The 25,669-nt window shown below is 41.4% G+C and overlaps 1 protein-coding gene across 5 annotated transcripts in view; it reads left to right on the top strand.

The window, feature by feature from the left end:
• Positions 1 to 4,690: 4,690 nt before the first annotated feature.
• The window catches only part of TRIM4 (tripartite motif containing 4), a 54,765-nt gene continuing 33,786 nt past the window's right edge, over positions 4,691 to 25,669 (top strand). The window contains exons 1-6 of one of the 5 annotated variants that reach the window (XM_029946871.1): positions 4,694 to 5,224; positions 9,855 to 9,950; positions 10,616 to 10,846; positions 22,718 to 22,740; positions 23,009 to 23,106; positions 25,521 to 25,569. In XM_029946871.1, coding sequence (XP_029802731.1) covers positions 4,832 to 5,224; positions 9,855 to 9,950; positions 10,616 to 10,846; positions 22,718 to 22,740; positions 23,009 to 23,106; positions 25,521 to 25,561 — 882 coding nt within the window. In that variant the 5' untranslated portion in view covers positions 4,694 to 4,831 and the 3' untranslated portion in view covers positions 25,562 to 25,569. Of the gene's footprint in view, positions 5,225 to 9,854; positions 9,951 to 10,615; positions 10,847 to 22,717; positions 22,741 to 23,008; positions 23,107 to 25,520; positions 25,570 to 25,669 lie in introns of all 5 variants that reach the window. The other 4 variants (XM_029946869.1, XM_029946872.1, XM_029946870.1 and 1 more) reach the window with 4 other exon arrangements.

Genomic DNA, 25,669 nt, shown 5'->3' on the forward strand with positions numbered 1-25,669 from the left:
TGTCCCCAGCCCTGTGGCATAGGTCATAATTCAGATTGGCCTTCCATGCATATCTAACCCAATGTCCTTTTTTTTTTAATGTTTATTCTTTGAAAGGGGGAGAGGGGCAGAGGGGCAGACAGAGAGGGGGACAGAGAATCTGAAGTGGCACTGACAGCAGACAGCCTGATGCGGGGCTAATGCGGGGCTAGAACTCATGAACCCATGAGATCATGACCTGAGCTGAAGTCAGACACTTAACTGACTGAGCTACCCCATCGAATTGCTACGTTTTAAACTCATACCCCTCATTTCCACACAGAAAAGACAGAAGAGTTTTACTGCTGACTCAGGGGTAGCAGAAATGAAGGTTTATATCACAGTAGCAGATAACATAAAGCTAAATATCAAGCTACTCTTTTCTGGAGTCTCTCCATCAAGTCTGCCCAAGGGTTCCAGCGTCTCACCTTCCCACAGAAACATTTTCCCCTTCCTTCTTCCTTGCCTTCAAATTCTCACCAAGAGCAGCTACCTAGTTTTGTTTTCTTCTTCCGAATCCCAAGTTGTCCCTGGGTAAAGTGGGAAGGCTGATTCCTAAGGAAAGCTATTTGGTTCCCCAGGGGCATTTTGACAGCAACCAGAAAATTAGTAATTTTTCTTTCTGCTATACGAATGTTTTATATAGAATCCCTCATCTACTGTAACCAGAGTACAGCAAAGTGACCAAGGATGGAAAAAAGCAAATGTCATTATTAATAATTCCTCTTCGATAACCCTTTTAAAACAGCTTTATTGAGAAATAGTTCACATGCCATATAATTCGCCCAGTTAAAGCGTACAATTTAATAGCTTTAATATAGTCACAGAATTGTGCATCCATTAATACAACTTTAGGACATTTTTTAACTCAAAAAGAAACCCTGTAACCCTTAGCTTTTACCCCCAAACCTCTATGCCCCCCAGCAAACATAAACACCCACTAATATAATTTCTCTCTCTAGAGATTTTCCTGTTCTGGACTGCTCATATAAATAGAATCAATCATACAATATGTGGGACTGGCTTCTTTCACTTAGCACCATGTTTTTTAAAAAAATAAATGTATGCAAATTTATTTTTAAATGTTTGTTTATTTTTGAGAGAGAGAGAGAGAGAGAGAGAGAGAGAGCGCGAGAGCGCGCGTGAGCAGGGGAGGGACAAAGGGAGAGGGAGACAGAGAGTCCAAAGCAGGCTTGGTGCTGAACACAGAGCCTAATGTGTGGCTTGAACCCACAGACTGTGAGATCATGACCTGAGCTGAAATCAATGCTTAACTGACTGAGCCACAAGTGCCCCAGCACCATGTTTTTGAAGTTTATCCATGTTGTTGCACGAATCAGTACTTCACTGCTATTTATGGTTTAGTATTATTTCATTGTATGGCTCACCATAATTTTTTTGTTCATATTTTAGTTGATGAACTTTTGAATTGTTTCCATTTGTTGGCTATTAAGAATAATGGTGCTACGAATATTCGTGTACCAGTTTTTGTGCAAATACCTGCTTCAACTCTCTTGGGTAAATGCCTAGGAGTGGAACTGCAGGGGCATATGGTAACACTTTTTAAGGAACTACCAGACTGTTTTCACAGCAAGCTGTACTGTTTACATTATCAGCCACACTGTATAATAGGGTTACAATTTACCCACTTCTTCACGAACACTTGGTAATTTCTTTGTTTTCTTCCTTTCTTTCTTATTTGATTTTTAAAATTGTAGCCATCATAGTGGGCTGAAGTGGTACCCCATAGTGGTTTGATTTGCATTTCCCTAATGATGTTGAGCATCTTTCATGTGCTTATGGACTATTTGTATATTTTCTTTGGAGAAATATCTACTTATATCCTTGGCCCATTTTTTAATTAGATTGTATTTTTGTTGTTGAGTTCCTTATATATTCTGGCTCCTAGGTCCTTATCCAATATATGATTTCCAAATATTTTCACCCATCTAGTGGATTTTCTTCCACTTCAGTGTTAGTGTCCTTTGATAAATATGCTTTTAATTTGGATGAAATTCAATTTATCATTTTTCTTTTGTTGCTAGTGATTTTGGTGTCCTATTTAAGAAATCCATTGCCTAATCCATGATCATGAAGGTTCACACCTGCATTTCCTTAAAAATTTTTTTAATGTTTTTTATTTATTTTTGAGAGACAGAGAGAGAGCATGAGCAGGGGAGGGTCAGAGAGAGAGGGAGATACAGAATCTGAAGATAGGCTCCAGGCTCTGAGCTAGCTGTCAGCACAGAGCCTGATGCAGGGATGGAACCCACGAACTGTGAGATCATGACCTGAGCTGAAGTTGGACGCTTAACCGACTGAGCCACCCAGATGCCCCTACACCTGCGCTTCCTTCTAAGAGTTTTATAGTTTTAGCTTTACATTTAGGTCTGATTGATTCTGAATTAATTTTAGTATATGGTATAAGGGTTAAACTTCATTCTTTTGTATATGGATATCTAGTTGTCCCAGCACCATTTATGGAAAAAGCCCGTTTATCTTCCATATAATGGTTTTTGGCATTCCTCTTGAAAATCCATTGCTTGTTGACATATGGCATAATTTCTGGACTTTGTTATTATTTTTTTTATAGTTTATTGTCTAGTTGGCTTCCATGTAACGCCCAGTGCTCTTTCCCACAAGTCTGGACTTTTAATTCTATTCCATTGATCTATAGGTTTACCCCTTTCCTGGTATCACATGTGTTGATTGCTGTAGCTCTGTAATAAGGTTTGAAATTGGGAAGTGTGAATCCTCTTATTTGTTCTTCTTTTCAAGGTTTTTTGGCTCCTTGGGGGGGGGGGTCCCTTGAAATTCTGTATGAGTAAAACTGTGACTTAGCAGGGCTCAGTATTTTCAGTAAAGAAGGAAGTTTATCTCAGGTGTATGACAAGATAGAAGCCATAAGGACCTTAAGGTGTCATGGGGCCTTATGTTTGTCATTCAATACACAGGCAGATATACAGACATGTACACACTTATATCACACGGCAAACACCAATAACTGATGAGAGCACTTCTTCCTGGTTGGTCCATTTTAAGACTCAGATTCCTTCTCAATACAGTATTCTAATTTTCAAGAAAATGCATTTATTAGTTGTGTAATTTAAACATCTAGAAAAGTAGATTTTTCTGTGTGGCTTTTGTCAAAAATCCCAAAACAGAGATCACAGGAATCCCCTTTCCAAGTATTTAATTGGACATGCAGGAACTACTGACTAAGCATATTATGGGAAAGGTAGTCTCTGATACTGGTACGCAAGAAGAATTTAAAACTTTCATTCAAAAGAAAAGGAATAGAGAACAATAAATAAAAAATCCAATGAAGGGAAATAGAAAATTCCCTGAAATAGGCAAGCATTCTGTTTGTTGAAAGCCTCAATGGATGTTTCTTGAGATAGAAAAATGGTTGCTGTACTTTTTTTTTCTTTTTATATCTTTGAGAGTCAGAGACAGAGAGCGAGCTGGGGAGGGGCAGAGAGAGAGAGAGAGAGGGAGACAAAGAATCTGAAGCAGGCTCCAGGGTCTGAGCTGTCAGCACAGATGGCTACGCGGGGCTCGAGTCCACGGACTGTGAGATTATGACCTGAGGTGAAGTCGGATACTTAACTGACTGAGCCACCCAGGTGCCCCTGGTTGCCGTACTTCAAGTTGGGTACCAAAAACGATGTAGCCATGGTTCTGAATCTTAACCACTCCCACTTAAAAAACTCGATCTCCTTTCCATCTACTCTCTGGTCCCAGCAGATACTTCATAACGTCCTCCTTATGATGGCTCCAGCTCCACTCTCCAGGCATTGTTCTGGCACCCTGGTCTTGACCTAGACAGAATGGTCAGGAATACTCCTGCGGCTGGGGATGAAGCTACAGGATCTGCTCCTTTCCAGTATCTTAGACAACAGCCACTAAGCAGATCACCCGGAGCTGGCTCGAAGCATCCCATACCCACAGACCTCCTAGGAGCTGAACCACCAGACACTGGTGGGAAGTCTCAAATGCGGGTAAGATCATCTAACCCGAGATTCTTCACCCTGACTTAACTGTTAGAACCCCCATCTGCGCTGGGTGAGTGTGTCCCATGCTCTAAGAATGGGCTTCCTTTACCTGCTTGGGAAGAAAGAGAGGGAAATCAGGGTGACCGGTGACAAGCCATCATCCCACAAGCTTGTGGGCGGCTAAACACTCCCTTTCCTGCTTCCCTCTTAGAATACTGGTCCTCCAATTCACCCAACACCAGGAGAATAGGCGTCCTTCGCGGGAGCAGTAGAAAATCCTGCCTTTCCAAGAACTCGACTAGCTCCCGAAGGTGGAGGCCGAGAACGAAGGCTTAACGGAAAGAGCGGACTTCAGGGAGAGCAAGCCTAATGGGCGCGGGGCCTCCTTTGCCCCCACTCCACGCCCAGCTACACAGACCCCTTCAGGCCCTGGGGCTGCAGCACCCCCAGAACACCCGCCCGGCTGCAGCTGGCCAGGACACCAGAACTCAAGCACTTCACCTCCTCTACGTGAAAGACTGGCCAACTCCTTGGCGCCGCCCCGCTTTGCTCCTCTAGCTGAGGCTCGCGAGGGCTCCGCCGGTCCTCTCTAGGCGTCCCGGAGCAAGTTCCGCATCTCTATCGTTGGCCCGAGGGGCAGTCAGCGTCCCGTCGTGCCCCGCGGCGCCCTCGAGTCGCCGAAAGCCCGCGGGTGCCCGGCTCGCGCTTCGGCCCGGCAGCGCGCGCCGGGACTGGGTCCGGAGGCCCCGGAGGAGGGACGGCACTTTCCCCTCCCGCCCTCCCGCGCCTTGCGTGCGACCCCAGGGCGGAGAAGCGGCATGGAAGCCGAGGACCTCCAGGAGGACTTAACCTGCTCCATCTGCCTGGACTATTTCGAGGACCCGGTGTCCATCGAGTGCGGCCATAACTTCTGCCGCGGCTGCCTCCACCGCAGCTGGGCGCCGGGAGGCGGCGAGTTTCCCTGCCCCGAGTGTCGGCAGCCGTCGGCGCCCGCCGCGCTGCGGCCCAACTGGGCCCTGGCCCGGCTGACGGAGAAGACGCGGCGCCGGCGCCAGGGCCCAGTGCCCCCCGGCCTGTGTGGCCGCCACTGGGAAGCGCTGCGGCTCTTCTGCGAGGACGACCAGCGGCCCGTGTGCTTGGTGTGCAGGGAGTCGCAGGCACACCAGGCGCACACCATGGCGCCCATCGACGAGGCCTTCGCCAGCTACCGGGTGAGCCGGCTGTAGCGGGGCTGCCGGTATTCCCGGAATACCACTGTCTTGTCATGTCGTAGGTCATTGTCATGAAAGACCTACGAGGTGGCTGCAGTGCCCATTGGAAGTACGACCTCCTCCGCCCCCCACCTCCTGTGCGAAGAAATTAAGCGACATACAGATCTCAGAGTTGGGGTTAAAACTGAGATGGGGAGGATCTGTATACATTTTTCAAAGTACTGGCCCCGGGACCCCTGGTTTGACAGTCATACCAAGGGGTGTATACCAGTGCCACCCAATAGAAACACAATGTGAACCACATATGTAATGAAGCTTACTTAGTGGGTAAAAGATACGGGTGATGCTAATTTTAATAATATATTTTATTTAACCCAGTTTTCCAAACGATTATCATTCGACATCAATCACTATGAAAAGTTATCAGTAAGACATTTTACTTTTGTTTTTCGTAATAGGACTTTGAAATCTGAGTTTATGTTTACAGCACACATATCAATTCGAACTATCCACAGTTTGGGTGGTCACTTGGCTAATGGATACTGTATTGGACAGTGCAGGTGTGTATGGACAACTGGGGATTTGGGAAAATCCTGGCTTGGGGTGATGAGGCTGTGGTTTGATACTAGCTTCCTTCATCAGTTGGGAAAAATCACTTACTGCTTGAATTTGGAGATTAATCTGTCCTGCCTATTTTATGGATTAAGGAGCTTCAATTGAATAAAGCAGTTTATCTTACTCTACTCCAGCCACTCTGCCTTCTTTTGTTTCAAGTCTGTTCTCTTTCTCTTCCCACACCTTCCATCCTTTACATCTTTTTAGTTTTTAGCTTGAAGACCTTCCTTGATCATCCTTTCCAGAGTAGCCCTACCCCCTTCTATTACTGATGGTGTAACTCCAGTGGTCTCCAGCAGAATTGGTATCTAGTAAGTACTGGTTGAATACACAAGTTTAATGATGCAAGTTAACATATTTTGTACACTATAAAATGACATACAGTTGATGACAAACAGGAAATATGCTAAGTGGCACTATAAACTATACATCTAACCGCTTCACTCAGGAACCTTTATTTATGCTTTCTGTAGGCCAGGCATTGTTCTAGAATCTGGACATAAACAGATAAGGACATGAGCCTTGTCTTGTAGGGTAAATAAGCATGTAGACCAATAATTTCAGTGTGTGAGTGAGTTGTCCAAGTTTGTTTCGAGTACATGGAAGGTCTGAGGAGAAATGGCTTCACGGAGTTGAACTTGAACTCACACTTGAAGGGTGAGTATGGTAGGTAGGGGAGAGGATATTCAGGCCAAAGGAACAGCATATTCAGCAGTGTGGCTGCTTGGCATAGCATGTGATCAATGTAAGAGTACTGAAAGTTCCTCAATATTTCTGGAAGGTAGTGAGAGGGAGGATGGTGGCAATTAAGGTTGGAGAACTGCTTGCTGTTGCCCTCCTGTCACCTCCTGGCAGTTTCTGTCATTGTAGGAAGGGATTTTTCTAATTCCCTGGAATTAACCATTTTTATTCAGGGGGCCCTTTTCATATCTCAACTGTGGTAGGATTCAAAGAGACTTAGGTAAAGTCTTGAAATAGAACCAGCAATACAGGATAATTCACAAATGCTGGAACTGTTAAGGGCTTTTAGAAAATTGAAAAATTCTACAAATTTGACATTGATTACAAAGTGGCAGTTATATAATTGATAAAAAGTTACTTGAAATAGCTTTCCAAGATGCAGGATTATATACCTGTTTGACCTAGAGGTAATAAATAGATTATATAATGTTACAAAACATAGTGTTAGAAAATAGCACAGGTGATTTTGTGCTGTATAACAGAGTTATATAAAGCCCTTGGCAACCTAATTTCATCCCCCCTCAACGTTTCACCTTGTAATTTCCTAGCAAACGTGAAAGTTGGAAGAATTTTATAATACCAGTATACCCATATCTAGGTTCTGCCATTAGCATTTTATTCTCTTTATCATCTATCTATCCATCTGTCTACTCTCTGCATCCATCAATTCCTGTTTCCTTTTGAGGCATTTAAAGTTAATTGCAGATAGTTCACTTCCTTCTGTACTTTAGCATGCTTACTGTCAACCACATTTAACATTTGTTTTTTGAAGTCACATTTAATACAAATAAATATGCACATCTTTAGTGTACATTTGCTGAGCTTTGACAAATGCATACACCTGGGCATCCTAAGCCCTTCTCAAGATAAAGAACATTACTGGCTCCGCCAGTGGAGCATGTGACTCTTGATATCGGGTTGTAAGTTCAAACTACAGGTTGGATGTGGTGCTTACTTAAAAATAAATCTGATCTTTGGGTTGTAAGTTCGAACTACACATTGGGTGTGGTGCTTACTTAAAATTAAATCTTAAGACAAAAAAAAAAAACACCCATTAATGTCACCCCAGTAAGCTCCTCCATCCTCTCCCAGTTAATCTCTGCTCCCTCTTTCCCACTTAGCTACTGTTCTAATATTTTTGCACTGAAGATTAGTTTTGCCTGTTGTGGAACTTCATAGGAATGGAATCCCTTTGCAACCTAATTTCATCTGCCCCCTCCAACATTTCACTGTGCAATTTCCAAGCAAACATGAAAGTTGGGAAAATGCTCTGTACTCCTCTATATAGACTCGTTTTGCTCAGCATATTGATTTTGAGATTCACCCATTTTGTGCATATCAGTAGCCTGTTACTTTTTCCTGCTGAGTCGTGTTCCATTTTATGAACATATCGCAGTTTGCTTATCCACCTTTCCATCACTGCATACATGGGCCGTTTTCAGTTTTTGTGGCTTTTATGAATAGAGCTGGTATGAGTATTCTCATAGAGGTCCTTGTGTGGACGCACGTTTTCATGTTTCCTGGGTCTAGGAGTTGTACCACTGGGCCTGGGATTGATGTATGTTTAGTTTGACACCGGCCCTTTTCCCGGAGTGGTTGTTTCATTTCACACAGCCACCAGCACTGTGTGGGAGCTCTGACAGCTCCACACCTTCGCCAGTTTTGGTGGTGTCACTTTTCAATGACCTCACTTTGCTGTAGCCATTGTCATTTGTAAGTGATGGGAAGAAAAGTGATACGGGTTTTCATTATTCTCCTAGGGAAGAATAAAAAAAAAAAACTTGTCCTGTTTATTTCTTAGTTCTGTTCTGCTTTGTTTCTTTTTAGCTTTTTATTTTGACACATGTTCACACTTCCAGAAAGCTGCTCTAGGCCACTTTTCAGCACTTGACAATAGTCAACGTTTTTTATTTAAAATTTCTCTTCCTTTGGTGTATGAGAAACCATTCTTTCTTGGTTTTTCACCAGCCACCACTCAGCTTTTTGGTAGGGTTTTGGTCCTCTGCACACCCCTTAAGTGCAGTTATTCCTCGTTCCAGCCTGGATCACCTTCTTGACAGACTCTTACTGGGGGATTTTACTCATACCTTGGCTGCACTTGCTGTCTGTGCTCTAACCCACTCCTCCCCACCCATCTGCTTCTGCAGCTCAGACCTCTTACTTGACCCTCAACTGCTACCTGTACTCATTGGGGACCCCCCCAACTCAATTTAGTCAAGTTGAATTTAATTCCCCCCTTCCATTTACATACTGCTTATTTCTCTGTATTTCCTTATTTGCTAAATAGATTACAGTCCTTCTAGCTGTCAAGACAGAACCCAGGGGCGAAACCTGGACTCCTTCCTCTCACAGCCTTTTGGTCATCGATTCTTGCTTATTTTCGTCTTGTATGTTTGTGTGTGTGTGTCTAACCTGTCTGCTTCTGTCTGAGGTCACGTCTGACCTTCTGCTACCAGGTGCTACCCCTCCACAGCCCTCTTTGTTAATGCTGATTGACTCCTTTTATTTTTTAATAGCTCATTCAGGTTTTTAAATTCTAAAATGGTATATGCCTCTTGAAGAAAATCCAACAAAACAGAAATTCATAAAAATTTTAGTCCCTTCCCAAACTTCCGAGTCATTTCTATTCCCCAGTGTTAATCTTCAGGTGTATGTTCTTCCAGATTTTTCTTCTATTTAAATATACATACCCATGCACAGATACGTGTATATTTATTCTTTGCAAAACAGAATTATACAATACTATTGTTCGACAGCATAGTTTGTTTGTTTTTACTTAGTAGAACACATCAATATAGAGAGAGAGCTACCAGAGATTGGTACAGAGAGTATCAGTATACCATTATTTATTTAATAATTCCTCGTGAATGGATAATGAATTCTGCTGCAGTGAACATTCCTATACATATTGATTATTTTTGCTAGTGACTTGTTGCACAGATTATTGGAAGTAGGATTACACACATTTCAGATGGTTTTAAATCCTGCCAGTTGCCCTTCAAAAGGAATGCAACTTTTTATAAAAGTCTCCTACTATTGCAGTGTCAGAGACCTGTCACCAGCATGAGGTATTTACTAGTCCTCTGTTTTCATTTTTTGCCAATTTAATAGGCAGACTTTATAGAGTGTTACAAAGATTTCAAATCAGAATACTTTTTATGCCAAATTCTGTAACTGTCTTCAACGTTTTCTTAATTTCATTGCCTGTTTAGCTCTTGAACAAGCAAGATGCTTGGGGAGATGCTTTCTCTCTGATATGTGTTTCTGCTGGCAGGAAAAACTTCTTGAGACTCAGTGTAGTCTGACGGACAAGATGAAGAAAGCCATGCATTTGCAGGACATGGAAGTGAAAAATTTTACTGAGTGGAAGGTAATAGCGGAATCGGTTGGGCCTTTCTTGTCTCAGACCCTTTGGTGTCGTTGGGAGGAGCTTGCATGATGTTATGAGTGGTCAGGCCCCTTGCAGAGAAGGTGCTAGAACAGGAAGTGTGTTTCTCTACTGACCTGTGGCTTTAGGCGGTGGGAGTTCCACAGACTTCATCCCCATCTCTCTAAAGTGGTACCCCTCTCCTTCCCACTTTTTCCTACATGTACTCCCTAGGTTGTAGTTGGCCTGGGTTCATGGCATTGTGGAAAGTAAATGGACTTTGCTTTCAGAGATACTGGTCTAGTTGGGAGGCATGATGTGCACACACAGAAGCACATCTAAAGGTTTAATGAGACCAAACAGTAGGTGTTTGGGGGGCTAAAGTAAGTAATAGATGTGAAAGTGTGAAAGTTTAAAAAGTACACAAACAAGGCATTGCCCTCAGTAGTAGAGACTCCAGTGTCACAAAGAATGAACTAATAGTATAAAGTCCAGTACGAAGATAACCAAGTGAGTATAAATCAATTAGCGGGAATTTGTGGAGGGTGTACAGGAGCTTTCTGGAGGAGGTGATTGGGATGGAGGGACCATGGACTGTTGGGGAGTCACATGCATGGAATATAGGAGCAAGGCAGGACAAGGACTGAACTTGTGTCATGTGGCCGTAGACGAAGATGAAGAACCAGCGAATGAGATTTGGCGCAGAGTTTGCAAAGCTGCACCACTTCCTGGCCGAAGAAGAGAAGCTGTTTCTTCAGAGACTGAGCAAGGAAGAAGAAGAGACAAAGAAGAAACAGAATGAGAACACGTTAAAGCTCCATCAGACGATCACTTCCTTGAAGCAGCTCATCCTAGAGGTCGGGAGGAAGAGCCAGAGCCCCACCCTGGAGTTGCTGCAGGTGAGACGGTCACTCACTGAATTCCCTCTTGTCTTTCCTGGTGAGTGGGTTTAATAGAAGAAATGTGTCCTCTCTGTTGATAATTGTGTTGCTGCTGTCACTAGACACTTAAAAAGTCAAAGATTCACCATTCAGAGGAATTGAACACGACATTTAGGTATGCTGAGCTCAGGTGCTGTGGAGATAGCCAGGTTCACTTGGTTTGCCAAGGATCTGAAGCACATGTAAGACTTTTCCATTCACCTTACTTACACATTTATGATTCTTTGTTAAAATAGTAAAATAAAGCAAACCTAAAATCACCAAGGAGATAACTGTATCAGTAGTTTTTAAGATAAATTTGTCTTCCTTACTAATTTTTAATCATTATCATCGTAGCTTGATAATAACTTTGCTCTTAGCCTCAGGTTTTGATTGGTACATTCATTTAAATAATTTTTAATATCCAGCAACTGTTAAAAGGTTATAATTCTAATTCGGTAGCACTTATGGGCACCTGGCTGGCTCAGTCAGTAGAGCATGCGACTCTTGATCTCAGGGCTGTGAGTTCAAGCCCCATTTGGGCATGGAACCTCCTTTAAAAGAAAAAAAAGTAATTCATCAGCACTTAGATTTGGGACTTTTAAGCCAGTTTATTATAATCTTTACCTTTATATCCTCAGCAAGTAAAGTGTCCTTAGAGCTTCTTTCAGTTTTTGGATAGGATACAACCTTTGTAACTGTCTGCTTTCTTCCCCCGCTAATTCCTCTTTGGTCTTAGATCCCTCAGAATCTGTCTTTCTTCCACATCATGTGACTAAGAAGGAAAGAACTGTTGAAGAGCCCTTTTATTTTGCCCTTGATTACTTTTTTTTTTCTCATCAGGAGACAACATTCTGCTCTTAGGAGGGGAGAGAGACACATGGACCCACTAACCAGTTATATTCAGCAAGAAATTGCTAGGGGAGGGGTATTATAGGCTATGTTAATGTAATGATTTCCCAGAATTGTCTACAACTTTTACAACTTGATTGAGCCACAAAGTTCCAGTTACATATCCAAATGTATACTCCAGCAAAATCTTTGAAATAACACATTCAAACAAATTTTTAAATAGAGGTTTAATATCTACTCAGAATCTGAAACCTCAAAGATATACATGAACCAGCAGAATACTTATAAAAAATATATTAGCCAATATAAGTGCAAGGGTAGGGGAATGATTAAAGAAGACAGAACTGGATTATAGAATCTCAGAGCATAAGAGAACTGATTTTACTGATCTATTCATGTATCAATCGATTTTTTTCCTTTATTTCTTCATTTTTAGCCCGTAACTCACTTCCATTCTTATTAGAACTGTACCCAAAAAACTATAGAAACATTGAAAAAATTTGGTTGTGCCTAATTTTTATCTTTTTATTTGAGTTGTGCTTACAAAATATACAGTGTTGCTTTGGTTTATGTATTTTTATTTTATGCAATGATTTAATCTTGCTGCATTCCATCTCTTGCTTTTTTCTTTAGGCACTATGTTTTAAGATCCATTACTGTTGTTGTATATACAGTACATTGAACCAATGTGTCCATCTACACATTTGGCCAGTTCCTTCTTCTACTGATGGAAACTCAGCTTGCCTCAACACCATTACCACTACAAATAATTCTGCAGTGAAATTATTAATATCTGCTTTTATTATTTCTGTTATTATTTTTTTATTAGTTCTTGGGTTTGTTCTATACTTTCTCAGCCTCGAGCTGGCATACCAAGTCATCTACATCGACCCTTTCATTTGTTGGTAAATTTATTTATTTTTAAAATTTTTATTTTAAGGTTTATTTTTTCTTTTCTTTTTTCTTTTTCATTATTAATAGTTTATTGCCAAGTTGGTTTCCATATAACACCCAGTGCTCTTCCCCAAAAGTGCCCCCCTCCATGACCATCATCCCCCTTCCCCTTTCCTCCTCCCTCTTCAGCCCTCAGTTTGTTTTTAGTATTCAAGAGTCTCTCATGATTTGCCTCCCTCCGTCTCCCTAACTTTCTTTCCCCCCTCCTTCCCCTTCCCATGGTCCCTTGTTAGGTTTCTCCTGTTAGATCTCTGAGTGAAAACATAGGGTATCTGTCCTCTGTCTGACTTATTTTATTTAGCATGACACCTTCAAGGTCCATCCACTTTGCTACAAATGCCATATTTCATTCTTTCTCATTGCCATGCAGTATTCCATTGTGTATATATACCACATCTTGATCCATTCATCAGGTGATGGACATTTAGGCTCTTTCAATGATTTGGCTATTGTTGAAATTGCTGCTGTGAACATTGGGGGTACATGAGCCCCTATGCATCAGCAATCCTGTATCCCTTGGGTAAATTCCTAGCAGTGCTATTGCTGGGTCATAGGGGAGTTCTATTGTTAATTTTTTGAGGCACCAACACACTTTTTTCCAGAGCGGCTGCACCAGTTTACCTTCCCACCAACAGTGTAGGAGGGTGCCCATTTGTCCACATCCTTGCCAGCATCTATAGTCTCCTGATTTGTTTATTTTAGCCACTCTGACTCGTGTGAGGTGGTATCTCAGTGTAGTTTTGATTTGTATTTCCCTGATGATAAGTGATGCTGAGCATCATTTCCTGTGCCTGTTGGCCATCTGAATGTCCTCTTTGGAAAAGTGTCTATTCCTGTTTACTGCCCATTTCTTTACTGGGTTATTTGTTTTGTGGGTGTGAAGTTTGGTGAGTTCCTTGTTGATTTTGGATACTAGCCCTTTATCCAATATGTCATTTGCAACTACCATTTCCCATTCTGTCAGTTGCCTATTAGTTTTCTTGATTGTTTCCTTTGCAGTACAGATACTTTTAATCTTGATGAGGTCCCAATAATTCATTTTTGCTCTTGATTCCCTTGTACTTGGAGATGTGTTAAGTAAGAAATTTCTGTGGTTGAGGTTGAGGAGGTTGTTTCCTGCTTTCTCCTCTAGGGCTTTGATGGTTTCCTGTCTCACATTCAGGTCCTTCATACATTTTTAGTTTATTTTTGTGTATGGTGTAAGAAAGTAGACCAGTTTCATTCTTTTGCATGTTGGTGTCCAGTTCTCCCAGCACCATCTGTTACAGAGGCTTGTTTCCATTGGATACTCTTTCCTGTTTTGTCAAAGATTAATTGGCCATATACTTGTGGGTCCAATTCTGGGTTCTCTATTCTACTCCATTGGTCTATGTGTCTGTTTTTGTGCCAATACCATACTGTCTTAATGATGACAGCTTTGTAGTAGAGGCTAAAGTCTGGGATTGTGATGCCTCCCGTTTTGGTTTTTCTTCTTCAATATTACTTTGGCTATTCGGGGTCTTTTGTGGTTCCATATGAATTTGAGTATAGTTTGTTCTAGCTTTGAGAAGAATGCTGGTGCAATTTTGATGGGGATTGCATTGAATGCGTAGATTGCTTTGGGTAGGATTGACATTTTACAATTATTCTTCTGATCTATGAGCATGGAATGTTTTTCCATTTCTTTGTGTCTTTTTCAATTTCCTTCATAAGTTTTCTGTAGTTTTCATCATACAGATCTTTTACATCTTTGGTTAGGTTTATTCCTAGGTATTTTATGGTTTTTGGTACAATTGTGAATGGGATCAGTTTCTTGATTTCTCTTTCTGTTTCTTCATTATTGGTGTTTAAAAATGCAACTGATTTTTGTACCGTGATTTTGTACCCTGAGACTTTGCTGAATTCATGGATCAGTTCTAGTAGGCTTCTGTTGGAGTCTGTCAGGTTTTCCATGTAGAGTATCATGTCTGCAACAAGTGACAGTTTGACTTCATCCTTGCCAATTCTGATGCCTTTTATTTCTTTTCGTTGTCTGATTGCTGATGCTATGACTTCCAGCACTGTGTTAAACAACAGTGGTGAGAATGGATATCCCTGTTGTGTTCCTGATCTCAGGGGGAAAGCTCTCAGTTTTTCCCCATTGAGGATGATATTAGTTGTGGGCTTTTCATAAATGGGTTTTATGATGTTTAAGTACGTTCCTTCTGTTTCCACTTTCTCGAGGGTCTTTATTAAGAAAGGATGCTGAATGCAAACATATGGTATCTATCCTTCTCTGCCTGACTTATTTCGCTTAGCATGACACACTCAAGGTCCATCCACTTTCCTACAAATGGCCATATATCATTCTTTCTCATTGCCATATAGTACTCCATTGTGAATATATATATATATATAACACATCTTCTTGATCCATTCATTAGTTGATGGACATTTAGGCTCTTTCCATGATTTGGCTATTGTAGAAAGTGCCGCTATGAACATTGGGGTACATGTGCTCCGATGCCTCAGCACTTCTTTATCCCTTGGGTAAATCCCTAGCAGTGCTATTGCTGGGTCATAGGGGAGTTCTATCAATAGTTTTTTGAGGAGTCTCCACACTGTTTTCCAGAGCGGCTGCACCAGTTTACATTGCCACCAACAGTGTAGGAGGGTGCCCGTCTCTCCACACCCTCGCCAGCATTTATAGTCTTTTGATTTGTTCATTTTAGCGACTCTGACCAGTGTGAGGTGGTATCTCAGTGTGGTTTTGATTTGAATTTCCCTGATGACGAGTGACAGTGAGCATCGTTTCATGTGCCTGTTTGCCATCTGGATGTCCTCTTTGGAGAAGTATCTATTCAGGTGTTCTGCCCATTTCTTCACTGGATCATTCATTTTTCGTGTATGGAATTTAGTGAGCTCCTTGTGTATTTTGGATACTCACCCTTTATCTGATATGCCATTTGCCATTATCTTTTCCCATTATGTTGGTTGCCTATTAGTTTTTTTGATTGACCTGGCAAGGGACCATGGGGAGAGGAAGGGGGAAAGAGATCGGGGAAGAGTGAGGGACACAGATCAAGGGAGACTACTGAATACTGGAGAGGAACCATGGACTGAAAGGGGAGGGGGAAAGGGGAGGGGGTGATGGTCATGGTGGGGGGCAATTGTGGGGAGAAGCACTGGGTGTTATATGGAAACTAATTTGACAATAAACTACTATAAAAAAAAAGGAATGAAAATCTTATGCAGTTTCTATTAAAAAAAAAGAAAGGATGCTGTATTTTGTCAAATGCTTTTTCTGCATCTATGGACAGGATCATATGGTTTTGCTCTTTTCTTTTGTTAATGTGATGTATCACATTGTTGATTTGCAAATATTGAACTAGTTCTGTAACCTAGGAATGAATCCCACTTGATCATGGTGGATAATTCTTTTTATATGCTGTTGAATTTGATTTGCCTGTATTTTGTTGAGGATTTTTGCATCTGTATTCGTCAAGGATATTGGCCTGTAGTTCTCTTTTTTTTTTGCTGGGTCTTTGTCTGGTTTAGGCATCAGAGTGATGCTGGCTTCGTAGAATGAGTCCAGAAGTTTTCTTCCCGTTTATTTTTTGGAATAGCTTGAGAAGAATGGGTATTAACTCTGATTTAAATGTCTGGTAGAATTTCCCAGGGAAGTCATCTGAACCAGGGCTTTTATTCATTGGGAGATTTTTTTTTTTAATTTTTAATACTTTTTATTTATTTTTGAGAGACAGAGAGAGACAGCTGGAGCAGGGGAGGGTCAGAGAGGGAGGGAGATACAGAATCTGAAACAGGCTCCAGGCTCTGAGCTAGCTGTCAGCACAGAGCCCGACGCGGGGCTTGAACCCACGAACCATGAGATCTGACCTGAGCTGAAGCCGGATGTTTAACCGACTGGGGTGCCACCCAGGCACCCCAGGAGATTTTTGATAACTGATTAAATTCCTACACTAGTTATGGGTCTGTTCAGATTTTCTATCTCTTCCTGTTTGGTTTTTGGTAGTGCATGTGTGTTTAGGAATTTGTCCATTTCTTCTAGATTGTCCAGTTTGTTTTCATAGTGTTCCTTGACAATTGCCTGTATTTCTGAGCGATTGCTTGTAATAAATCCATTTTCATTCGTGATTTTGTCTATTTGGGTGCTCTCTCTTTTCTTTTTGAGAAGCCTGGCTAGAGGCTTATCAATTTTGTTTATTTTTTTGAAAAACTAACTCTTGGTTTCATCAATCTGTTCAACTGTTTTATGGGTTCTATATTGTTTCTTTCCACCCCGATCTTTATTATTTCTCCTCTTCTACTGGATTTGGGGTGCTCTTGCTGCTCTGCTTCTAGTTCCTTTAGGAACTAGATTATGTATTATTACGTATTAGATTATGTATTTGTGCTTTTCTAGTTTCTTGAAATGAGCCTGGAGTGCAATGTACTTTTCTCTTAGGACTGCCTTTGTTGTATCCCAAAGAGTTTGGATTGTTGTATTTTCATTTTCATTTGTTTCCATATATTTTTAAACCACTTCCCTAATTGCCTGACTGGCCCATTTGTTTTTTAGTATGGTGTTCCTTAACCTCTGTGGTTTTGGAGGTTTTCCAGTCTTTTTCCTGTGGTTGATTTCCAGTTTCATAGCATTGTGATCTGAAAATGTGCATGGTATGATCTCAGTTCTTTTATATTTATTGAGGGCTGCTTCATGACTAATTTGTAATCTGTCTTGGAGAATGTACTGTACCATGTGCACTCAAGAAGAGAGTGAATTCCATAGCCTCAGGATGTAGAGTTCTAAATATATTTGTCAGATCCATCTGTTTCAATGTGTCGTTCAGATCCATTGTTTCTTTAGTGATTTTCCGTCTAGTTGACCTATTTATTGCTGTAAGTAGAGTATTAATGTCTCCTGAAATTAGCACATTCTCATGAATAGTATTGTTTATGTTTGTGATTAATTATTTTATGTATTTGGGTGCTTTGTAATTCAGTGTGTAGACATTTATAATTGTTAGCTCTTCCTTATGGATAGACCCTGTAATTATTATATAATGCCCTTCTTCATCTCTTGTTACTGCCTTAACTTTAAAGTCTAGTTTGTCTGATATAAGTAGGGCTACTTGGGCTTTCTTTTGACTTCCAGTAGCATGATAGATATTTCTCCATCTCCTCACTTTCAATTCGAAGGTGTCTTCAGGTCTAAAATGAGTCTCTTGTCGACAGCAAATAGATGGATTTTGTTTTTTTTTTATCCATTCTGATACCCTGTGTCTTTTGATGGGAGCATTATTCCATTTACATTAGGTGCTTTTGAAAAACATGGATTTAGGGTCATCTGTTCTCTGTAGGATTCATGTTTGTAGTGGTGTCTCTGGTACTTTGTGTTCCTTGCAATAATTCCCTCATAGAGTCCCCTATAAGATCTCTTGTAGGGCTGGTTTAGTGGTGATGCATCTCTTCAATTTTTGTTTGTTTGGGAAAACATTTATCTCTCCTTCTATTCCGAATGACAGACTTACTGGATAAAGGATTCTTGGCTGCATATTTTTCCTGTTAATCACATTGAAGATTTACTGCCATTCCTTTCTGGCCTGTCAAGTTTCAGTAGATAGGTCTACAACCACGATGATATGTCTCCCATTGTATGTTAGGGCCCTTTTATCCCTAGCTGCTTTCAGAATTCTCTCTTTATCCTTATGTTTTGTCAGTTTCACTATGTTATGTCATGCAGACCAATTCAAGTTACGTCTAAGGGGAGTTCTCTTTGCCTCTTGGATTTCAATGTCTGTTTTCTTCTCCAGATTTGGGAAGTTCTCAACTATAATTTGTTCAAGTACCCCTTCAGTGCCTTTCTCTCTCGTTTCTTTTTCTTCTGGAATTCCTAAGCTATTAATATTGTTCTGTTTGATCGCATCACTCAGTTCTCAAATTCTCCTTTAGTGCTCCTGGATCAATTTATCTTTTTTTCCCTTGGCTTCCTCTTTTTCTATAATTGTGTCTTCTAATCCACTTCTTCTCCTCTCTGCTTCTTCAATCCATGCAGTGGCCACTTCCATTTTATTATGCACCTCTTTTATAGCATTTTTAAGTTAATCACAACCATTTTTAAGGTTCATAGTCTTTGTAGCAATAGCTTCTCTGATGTCTTCTATGCCTTTTTCAAGCCCAGTGATAATTTTATGACTATTGTTCTAAATTCTTGTCAGGTATGTTGCTTATATCTGTTTTGACCAATTATTTACCTGTCACTTCTTCCTGGAATGTCTTTAGAGGAGAGTTCTTCCGTTTCTTCATTTTGGCTAGCTTTCTGTCTCTTGTCAGTTTTAAAAGCTTGCTATGTGCTCTGCACCTGCAAGTACTGCCTTTTTAAAGGAGGGTCATTAACCCTCCTGGGTCTGTTTGTTCAGGAATTTTTCTTTATAATGGTGTACCTTGTTCTCTCTTGTTCTGACTTTGGTTATTTTATTTTCTACTCGTAGTGATATTTGCGACTCTCCACCATGTGTACTTTGGCTTGTTGCTTGAGGTAGCCCTGGAAATGAAAACAGACAATGAAACAGGAAACTAAGGCACTCAAATGCACAAACAAATCAAACAAGCAAATGAAAAAAAAACCCCACAAAAACAAAACCAAAACAACAAAAGACAAAGGATGGTCTAAAAGCATAAAATTAGAAATCCCAGCTACGAATAAAGAGCAGGGGAAGGCAGTGCTGATTGTAGTGCATATACCAAGAGAGAAATGACAGGGGTGGGGAGAAAGAGAAATTAAACATTGACCAGGCAGAGAGACTAAAAGGCTTAATTCACAGAGAGAAAAAGGAGAATATGGTAGGAGGCAAGGAGAAAAAAAAAAGATGAAGATAATGTTACCCAGAGAAACTATATAGTCTAATTATTTCAGAGAGAGAGAAAGGAAGGTAATGATGGAGGTGTGGAACATGCATCAACAGATGGATTAAATATGCCTGTTTAAGCAAACCTATAACGAAAACCAGAATACCTGGTTCAGAGGAGGGAAGACATAAGAATGAAATCAGGGAGAATATATCTGAATTGCAAGAATTTACCTAGAGTTAATCATGGCAGTGCATTAATGCTGGTCTTGGGGGAGGGGCTGTTTCTTTCCCTATCATCTATCCGGGTTCTGGTAATAAATAAGAAAAAGGAGCTACCCAGTGCAGATGGGCATGATTTGGTGGTAGGGCATGATGGGCATGGTAGGTGGGTCTCGCTGCTCCCTGAGGCCCCACCTTGGTGGTTGTAGAGAGAAAAATGATGACCCCCCAAGTCTCTTCTTGAGCTAGGTGTTGCAAATCACTCTTTTGGGTCCGATCTCACTGTGCCTCGGGCGCAGCCAAGGTGGACTGTGTTCTGTGTCACACGCCCAGCCTCCTTTCCAGATCTTACTCCTTGTGCATTAATGATACTGCCCAAAGTGTAATTCCGCAAGCCGGGGCACTTCCTAGCAGGGGATCGAGTAGGGGACCTGTTCTTCCTGAAGCCACTACATCCCTTGCATACCCTATATCCGGAGGGAATTTCTGAGACTGGGGTGCCCAGCCCAAAGAAAGCTTTGCTGTTAGAGATAGGATCTCTTCCAAAAGCCCTGTGGTTAGAGATGGGATGATAGGATTCCTCTCCATCCTGGGCTGAGGCTTTTCTCTTCTTCAGGGACAGTTCTATGTTTTTATGTTTCCCCAGCTGCTCTTTCTCTTCCCGTTGTTTCTCTGCAGAGAGGGCTCCCTCTTCTCCATGCCTCTGTTTTCTGGCCCTTTTTTATTTTCCCCAGTTCACAATCACGCACCTATGAGGCTGTCTTCTTATTGGACACCGTCTCTTTTCCTCCCAGTCCTTGCAGTTCAGAGTCCTTTGGCCTCAGCCCTTCTTTGTTTGAGAGATGCAGGCGGGAAATACAGAACTCCCTATTTCTCTACCATCTTGCCCCCCGCCTCTCTCTATATCTTGTCTTGTATTTTTTAATAATTAAAAAAGGACAGGGGTGCCTGGGGGGCTCAAGAGTTCAACTCTTGATTTCAGCTCAGGTCATGAAATGTTTTTAAACTATACTTTCACCTTTAAGTATTGTTTATGTCCATGGATTAAGGCAACACCATTTTTACTGTCATAACAAAATAAATATGTTTAAAGACATTTTAGTGTAACATCCAGAGAGAAGAATGCATAAATCATACACCTGACAGATTATCACCAAGTGACCCACCCATGGAACCAGCAGCCAAGTCATGTAATAAAACACAAGGAGCCTGCCAGGCGCGCTCCGCGTGCCCCAGTCAACACCCCTCCCCTTCTCCTCGAGGGTGTTTTCTCTCCAGACTTCTCACACTGTTCTGTTTTGTCTGTTTTTGAGTTGGACTCTCAGCATGTGCTGCTTTTCCTTCACAGCATGTTGTGAAGTTAACCTATATTGTAGGTGGTAGCAGACATTTGTTTGCATCACTGTACAGCTTCTCGACCAGGAGGGATTTTGCTCCCCCGGGGGCAGTATTGGAGACATCTTTTGTTGTCACAACCTAAGGATGGTTATTACCAGCATCTGGCCATGGATGCGGCTAAACATCCTATAATGCACAGCTCCCAGCAAAGACTTCTCCAGCCTCGAATGTTAATAGTGCTGAGGTTGAAGGCCTCGTTCTGTAGTATTCCATGGTATTAATATCCCAAAAGTACCATTCACTCTAGCAAAATTTGGGTTGTTCCTAGTTTTTATTTTTACAAAAAGTACTTATGAACATATTTTTTTGGTGCATGTGTGTCCACATTTCTGTTAGTTACATACCTGTGAAGGCAATTCCAAGTCACAGGGTATATATTGGTTCAGCTTTAGTAGATGATTCCAAACTTTTCCAAAGTGGTTGTATCAGTTTACACTGTTACTTACAGTGTCAGAGAGATCAGTCCCTCTGTGTGATTGTCAGTGCTCAGAATTCTCAGCTCTCTACTTTTAGCCGAATGGTAGAGAATGTTAGCTCAGGCACTCAGCACCCCTTCCTTCCTTCCAAAGGGTAGATGCATTTCCCAAATTACTAATGTTGTTGAGCACTTTTTCATGTGGTAATTAACCATTTTGATACACTTCTGGTTTTTTTTTTTTAAAGCTTTCTTGAGGTGTAATGTAAATATCTTATAATTTACCTATTTTAAGTGTACTTTTTATCATTAAATAAGTGATTTTTTAATAATTTTACCAAGTTGTGGAAACCTTACCAAAGTCCAGTGTTAGAGCATTTCCATCACCCCAATATGATCACTCTGTGCTTATTTATAGTTAATCTCTGTTCCTGCTTCCAGCCCCAGACAACCTACTTTCTGACTCTATAGATTTCCCTTTTTGAAGTATACCACATAAACAGAGTCAGATACTATATGGTCTTTTGTGTATGGAATCTTTCATTTATAATATTTTTGAGGTTCGTTCATGTTGTAGCATATATTAGTATTGTATTTATATTCCTTTTTTTTATAATCTCTGGATGGTATTTCATTGTAGACTATACCACATTTTGTTTCTCTGCTCACTAATTGATGGGCATTTGGGTTGTTTCCACCTTTTGGCTATTAAGAATGATGCTGCCATGAATATTTGCCTGCCATTCTTTGTTTGGACATATCTTTTTGTTTCTCTTGGGTAGACAGTAGGAGCAGAATTGTTGGACCGTGTCATATATTTATATTTAATTCTTTAGAAACTGCCAAACTGTTTTCCAAAGCGGCTGAACCATTTTATGTTACCATCACATCATCAGCAACACTTGTTAGTGTCTGTGGCTGAAAGAGAATAGATGGAGAAGTAGGTAAAAAGCCAGGAGAGAGTTCGTGTCATAGTGCCAGAGGAGAAAGAATAGGGTTTCAAGGGATTGGTTAATATTGTCAGATGGTGCGGAGAGGTCATGTGAAGAAAAAGACTCTAGTGTCAGTCGCTTGCCTTTGGCATCATGAGAGCATACGTGACATTAACAAAAGTGACTGACAGAAAAATACCTGCTCCCAAGATGAGTCCCGGCTCTCAGGAGGAAGGGGGATAACTTACTTATGTTTTTCTTCTCTTCACAGAATCCAAAAGATGTGTTGACCAGGTATGAGCTGCTGCTTTCTTATGGGGCCTGAGTGGAATGGTAAAGATACAGGATGAATAGAAGGGAAACAGGTCTGGGCTCCCTAGAACAGTCTGGGTACACACTGGGAGTCTATGGAGGAGGAATTCCACTGTTCACTTTTGCAAGGGGGAATGGGAGAGTGGTGGTGTGAGCTCTGGGCTTGGAACCTTCCATAGGAGTTGGGGGGGGGGTCTTGGCTGCTTGAGTGGTATCCTCTAAGAAGAGAAACCCTCTCTACTTTTCTTAGGAGTGAAAACCAGGATGTGAACTATTCCCCTGAAGTTCTAACAGTGAAGACTGTGTGCAAGATACCCATGATGAAGGAAATGCTGAAGCGATTCCAAGGTGAGCAAGTTGGATTAAAATAAGAGAATAAGCAATAAGAAAAGTCTGGAAAGGAAAGAGGGAACCGAGTGTGCAGCTAGCAGGAAAAGCTACTTAGGAATACATGGATATATGCTTCATTCCAGAAGCCTTTACTTAACACATACTGTGGGTTATAAGGTGCTAGTCATACAGAAGGAAAAAGACTTTTCTAAGAATTTGAGCAAATTGGAGAGGCACACTCATATCACTTACTGTAACATAGTGGGATCTACGGTTTATGGTGGTATGAATAAAATATTATGGAAGTATAGAGAAAGAACTCTGTTGGGGGTGAGGAGTGGGGAGGTTTTCACACACAGGTGACATTGATCTGGGATTTGAGGGGTGAGTAGGAGTTTGCCAAGTGGAAAATGGAGTCATACTCATGTAAGCAGAGGGAGCAGTGTGAGCCAAGGTGTGGAGGAAATGGAGGGGAGGGTATCCAATGTGACTAAACCATAAGGTGCATTGTGGGGGAAGGCAGGAGCTGAGGTTGAGAAGATGAGCATAGAAAAGTCGGCGGATAAACTTATTGGATCTCCAGGGAAGCACCAAGGCACGTAGGTGTCAAACCCACACAGGCGGGTCTCATATGCACATTTCTGATGAAGAACCACGTGGTAGGTGTCTACTTCCAGCTAAAATCAAATAATGGGGACTGGATTTACTCTGCAGCTTAAAACTTAGCTAACTAAGAAAACTAAAATAGATACAGTACAAGAAAAACAGGTTTCCCAACCCTTGTTGTCAGGCATTGCAGGCCAAGGATCCCTGAAAAATGTGAAATGAATGAGGTGAGGTCTCTGATGGCTCCAGCCTCCAGCCTTGAAAGAGCTTTTGGGCCACCATGGGAATAGGGGGCGGGGAGGTAGTGGAGGTGGCACCAGATTGAGGAATGGGGCTGAGTCCAGGGGGAACAAAGCAGTGAGAACTTGCAGAGTACTGGGCAGAGTACTGGCAAGGAAAAAGCTGTCCAGAGGGAGAACCCTGATCATCTACGTAGGTGCCCCCTGAGTATTCAACAGAGTACTGCTCAGCACATGCTTGTGAAAAACTACCGTAGGCCGAGGAAGGCTGTTTCCAAAATGATTAGAAGGAATAGTTCCTGAGCTCACCAGACTCTAAGTCCACAGATCCAATAAGCTCAACAAACCCTAAGCAGAAGAAATCAGATGGAAGCCACCAAAAAATGAGTGTTAAGCGAAAATTTTCTATGTAAGAATAGAAAAAGGACATGTTACTTACAATGGGAAAAAAAAAAGATGACATCGTATTTCCCATCCAACTTCAGCTCAGGTCATAATCTCATGGTTTGTGAGTTCAAGCCCTGCATTGGACTCTGTGCTGACAGCTCAGAGCCTGGCACCTGCTTTGGATTGTGCGTCTCCCTCTCTATCTGCCCCTCTCCCTACTCAAGTTCTGTATCTCTCTCTCCTTTCCTCTCTCTCTCTCTCTCTCTCTCTCTCTCTCTCTCTCTCTCTCTCTCTCTCTCTCTCACACACACACACACACACAAATAAATACTAAAAAAATTTTTAAAAAGAAGGAAATCGCCATTCTGTGTGAACTTGTACAAAAAAACTGAAGAGAGAATAATTCCCAATTCATTCTACAAGGGACAAAGACATGAGAGAAAAGGTCTATGGATTAACATCCCTCATGAACACAGAAGAATTCTAAAGAAAATTTTAACAAATCAAACCTAATGATGTTTTGAAAGATAATATATCATAACCAAATGGGTTTATTCTGGAAAAGTGGGGTCGGTTTAATATATGAAAAATCAGTGTAATTCACCCCATTAGCAAACTTAAAAAGGAAAATTTATATGATCACCTCAGTAGATGCAGAAAAAGAATTTGTCAAAACCTAACATACATTTCTGAAAAAAACCCCAAAAAACCACTAACATCCATTTCTGATTTAAGAATTCTCAAGAAATTAGACATGGAGAGTCTAAGAGGGAAGAGAATCGGGAGGCAGGCCAGGGAGGAAGTTAGAGACACAGTTAAAGTAGGAAGTGCTGAAAGTCTGAGTGAAGACAGTGGCAGTGAGGACAGAGAGGAGGGAAGGAACCTGGGTGGTATTTTCTAGAGGTGGATTTGATAGGACTAGGTGACTAATAAGCCGTCAGAGGTCAGAGGGAAAGAGGAGTCAGATAACCTCAAGATTTCAAAAAGTGTGAGTTGCGTGGGTGAAGGTGTGCTGTTACACCTAAGAGAACACAGAAGACGGGATGTCTGCATGTGAAGGGTTGTTGTCTCAAGAGGTTGGAAAGGGACAGAATAGTGAGTTCCATTTTGAGTGACCTGTTAGGGGCCTGTGGAGCTGCCCAGTGAACAGCTTGAACCAGGGAAGAGTAAACTTGCTAACAATGACATCCTGTGTCCCAGGGCAAAGAACCAACCTGTCAGCCATCTTGGTCTGGTCCTGATTCAACAGGTCAGAATTCATTACTATTTCTCCCAATTTTATGCTGATTGTGAAGACTTGGGGTCATGAAATAATGAGTCCCCTGTTTTTACGTCTTAATCTTTTAAAA

This window comes from Suricata suricatta, chromosome 8 (assembly GCF_006229205.1).
Source record: "Suricata suricatta isolate VVHF042 chromosome 8, meerkat_22Aug2017_6uvM2_HiC, whole genome shotgun sequence".
Taxonomy (NCBI): Eukaryota; Metazoa; Chordata; class Mammalia; order Carnivora; family Herpestidae; genus Suricata; species Suricata suricatta.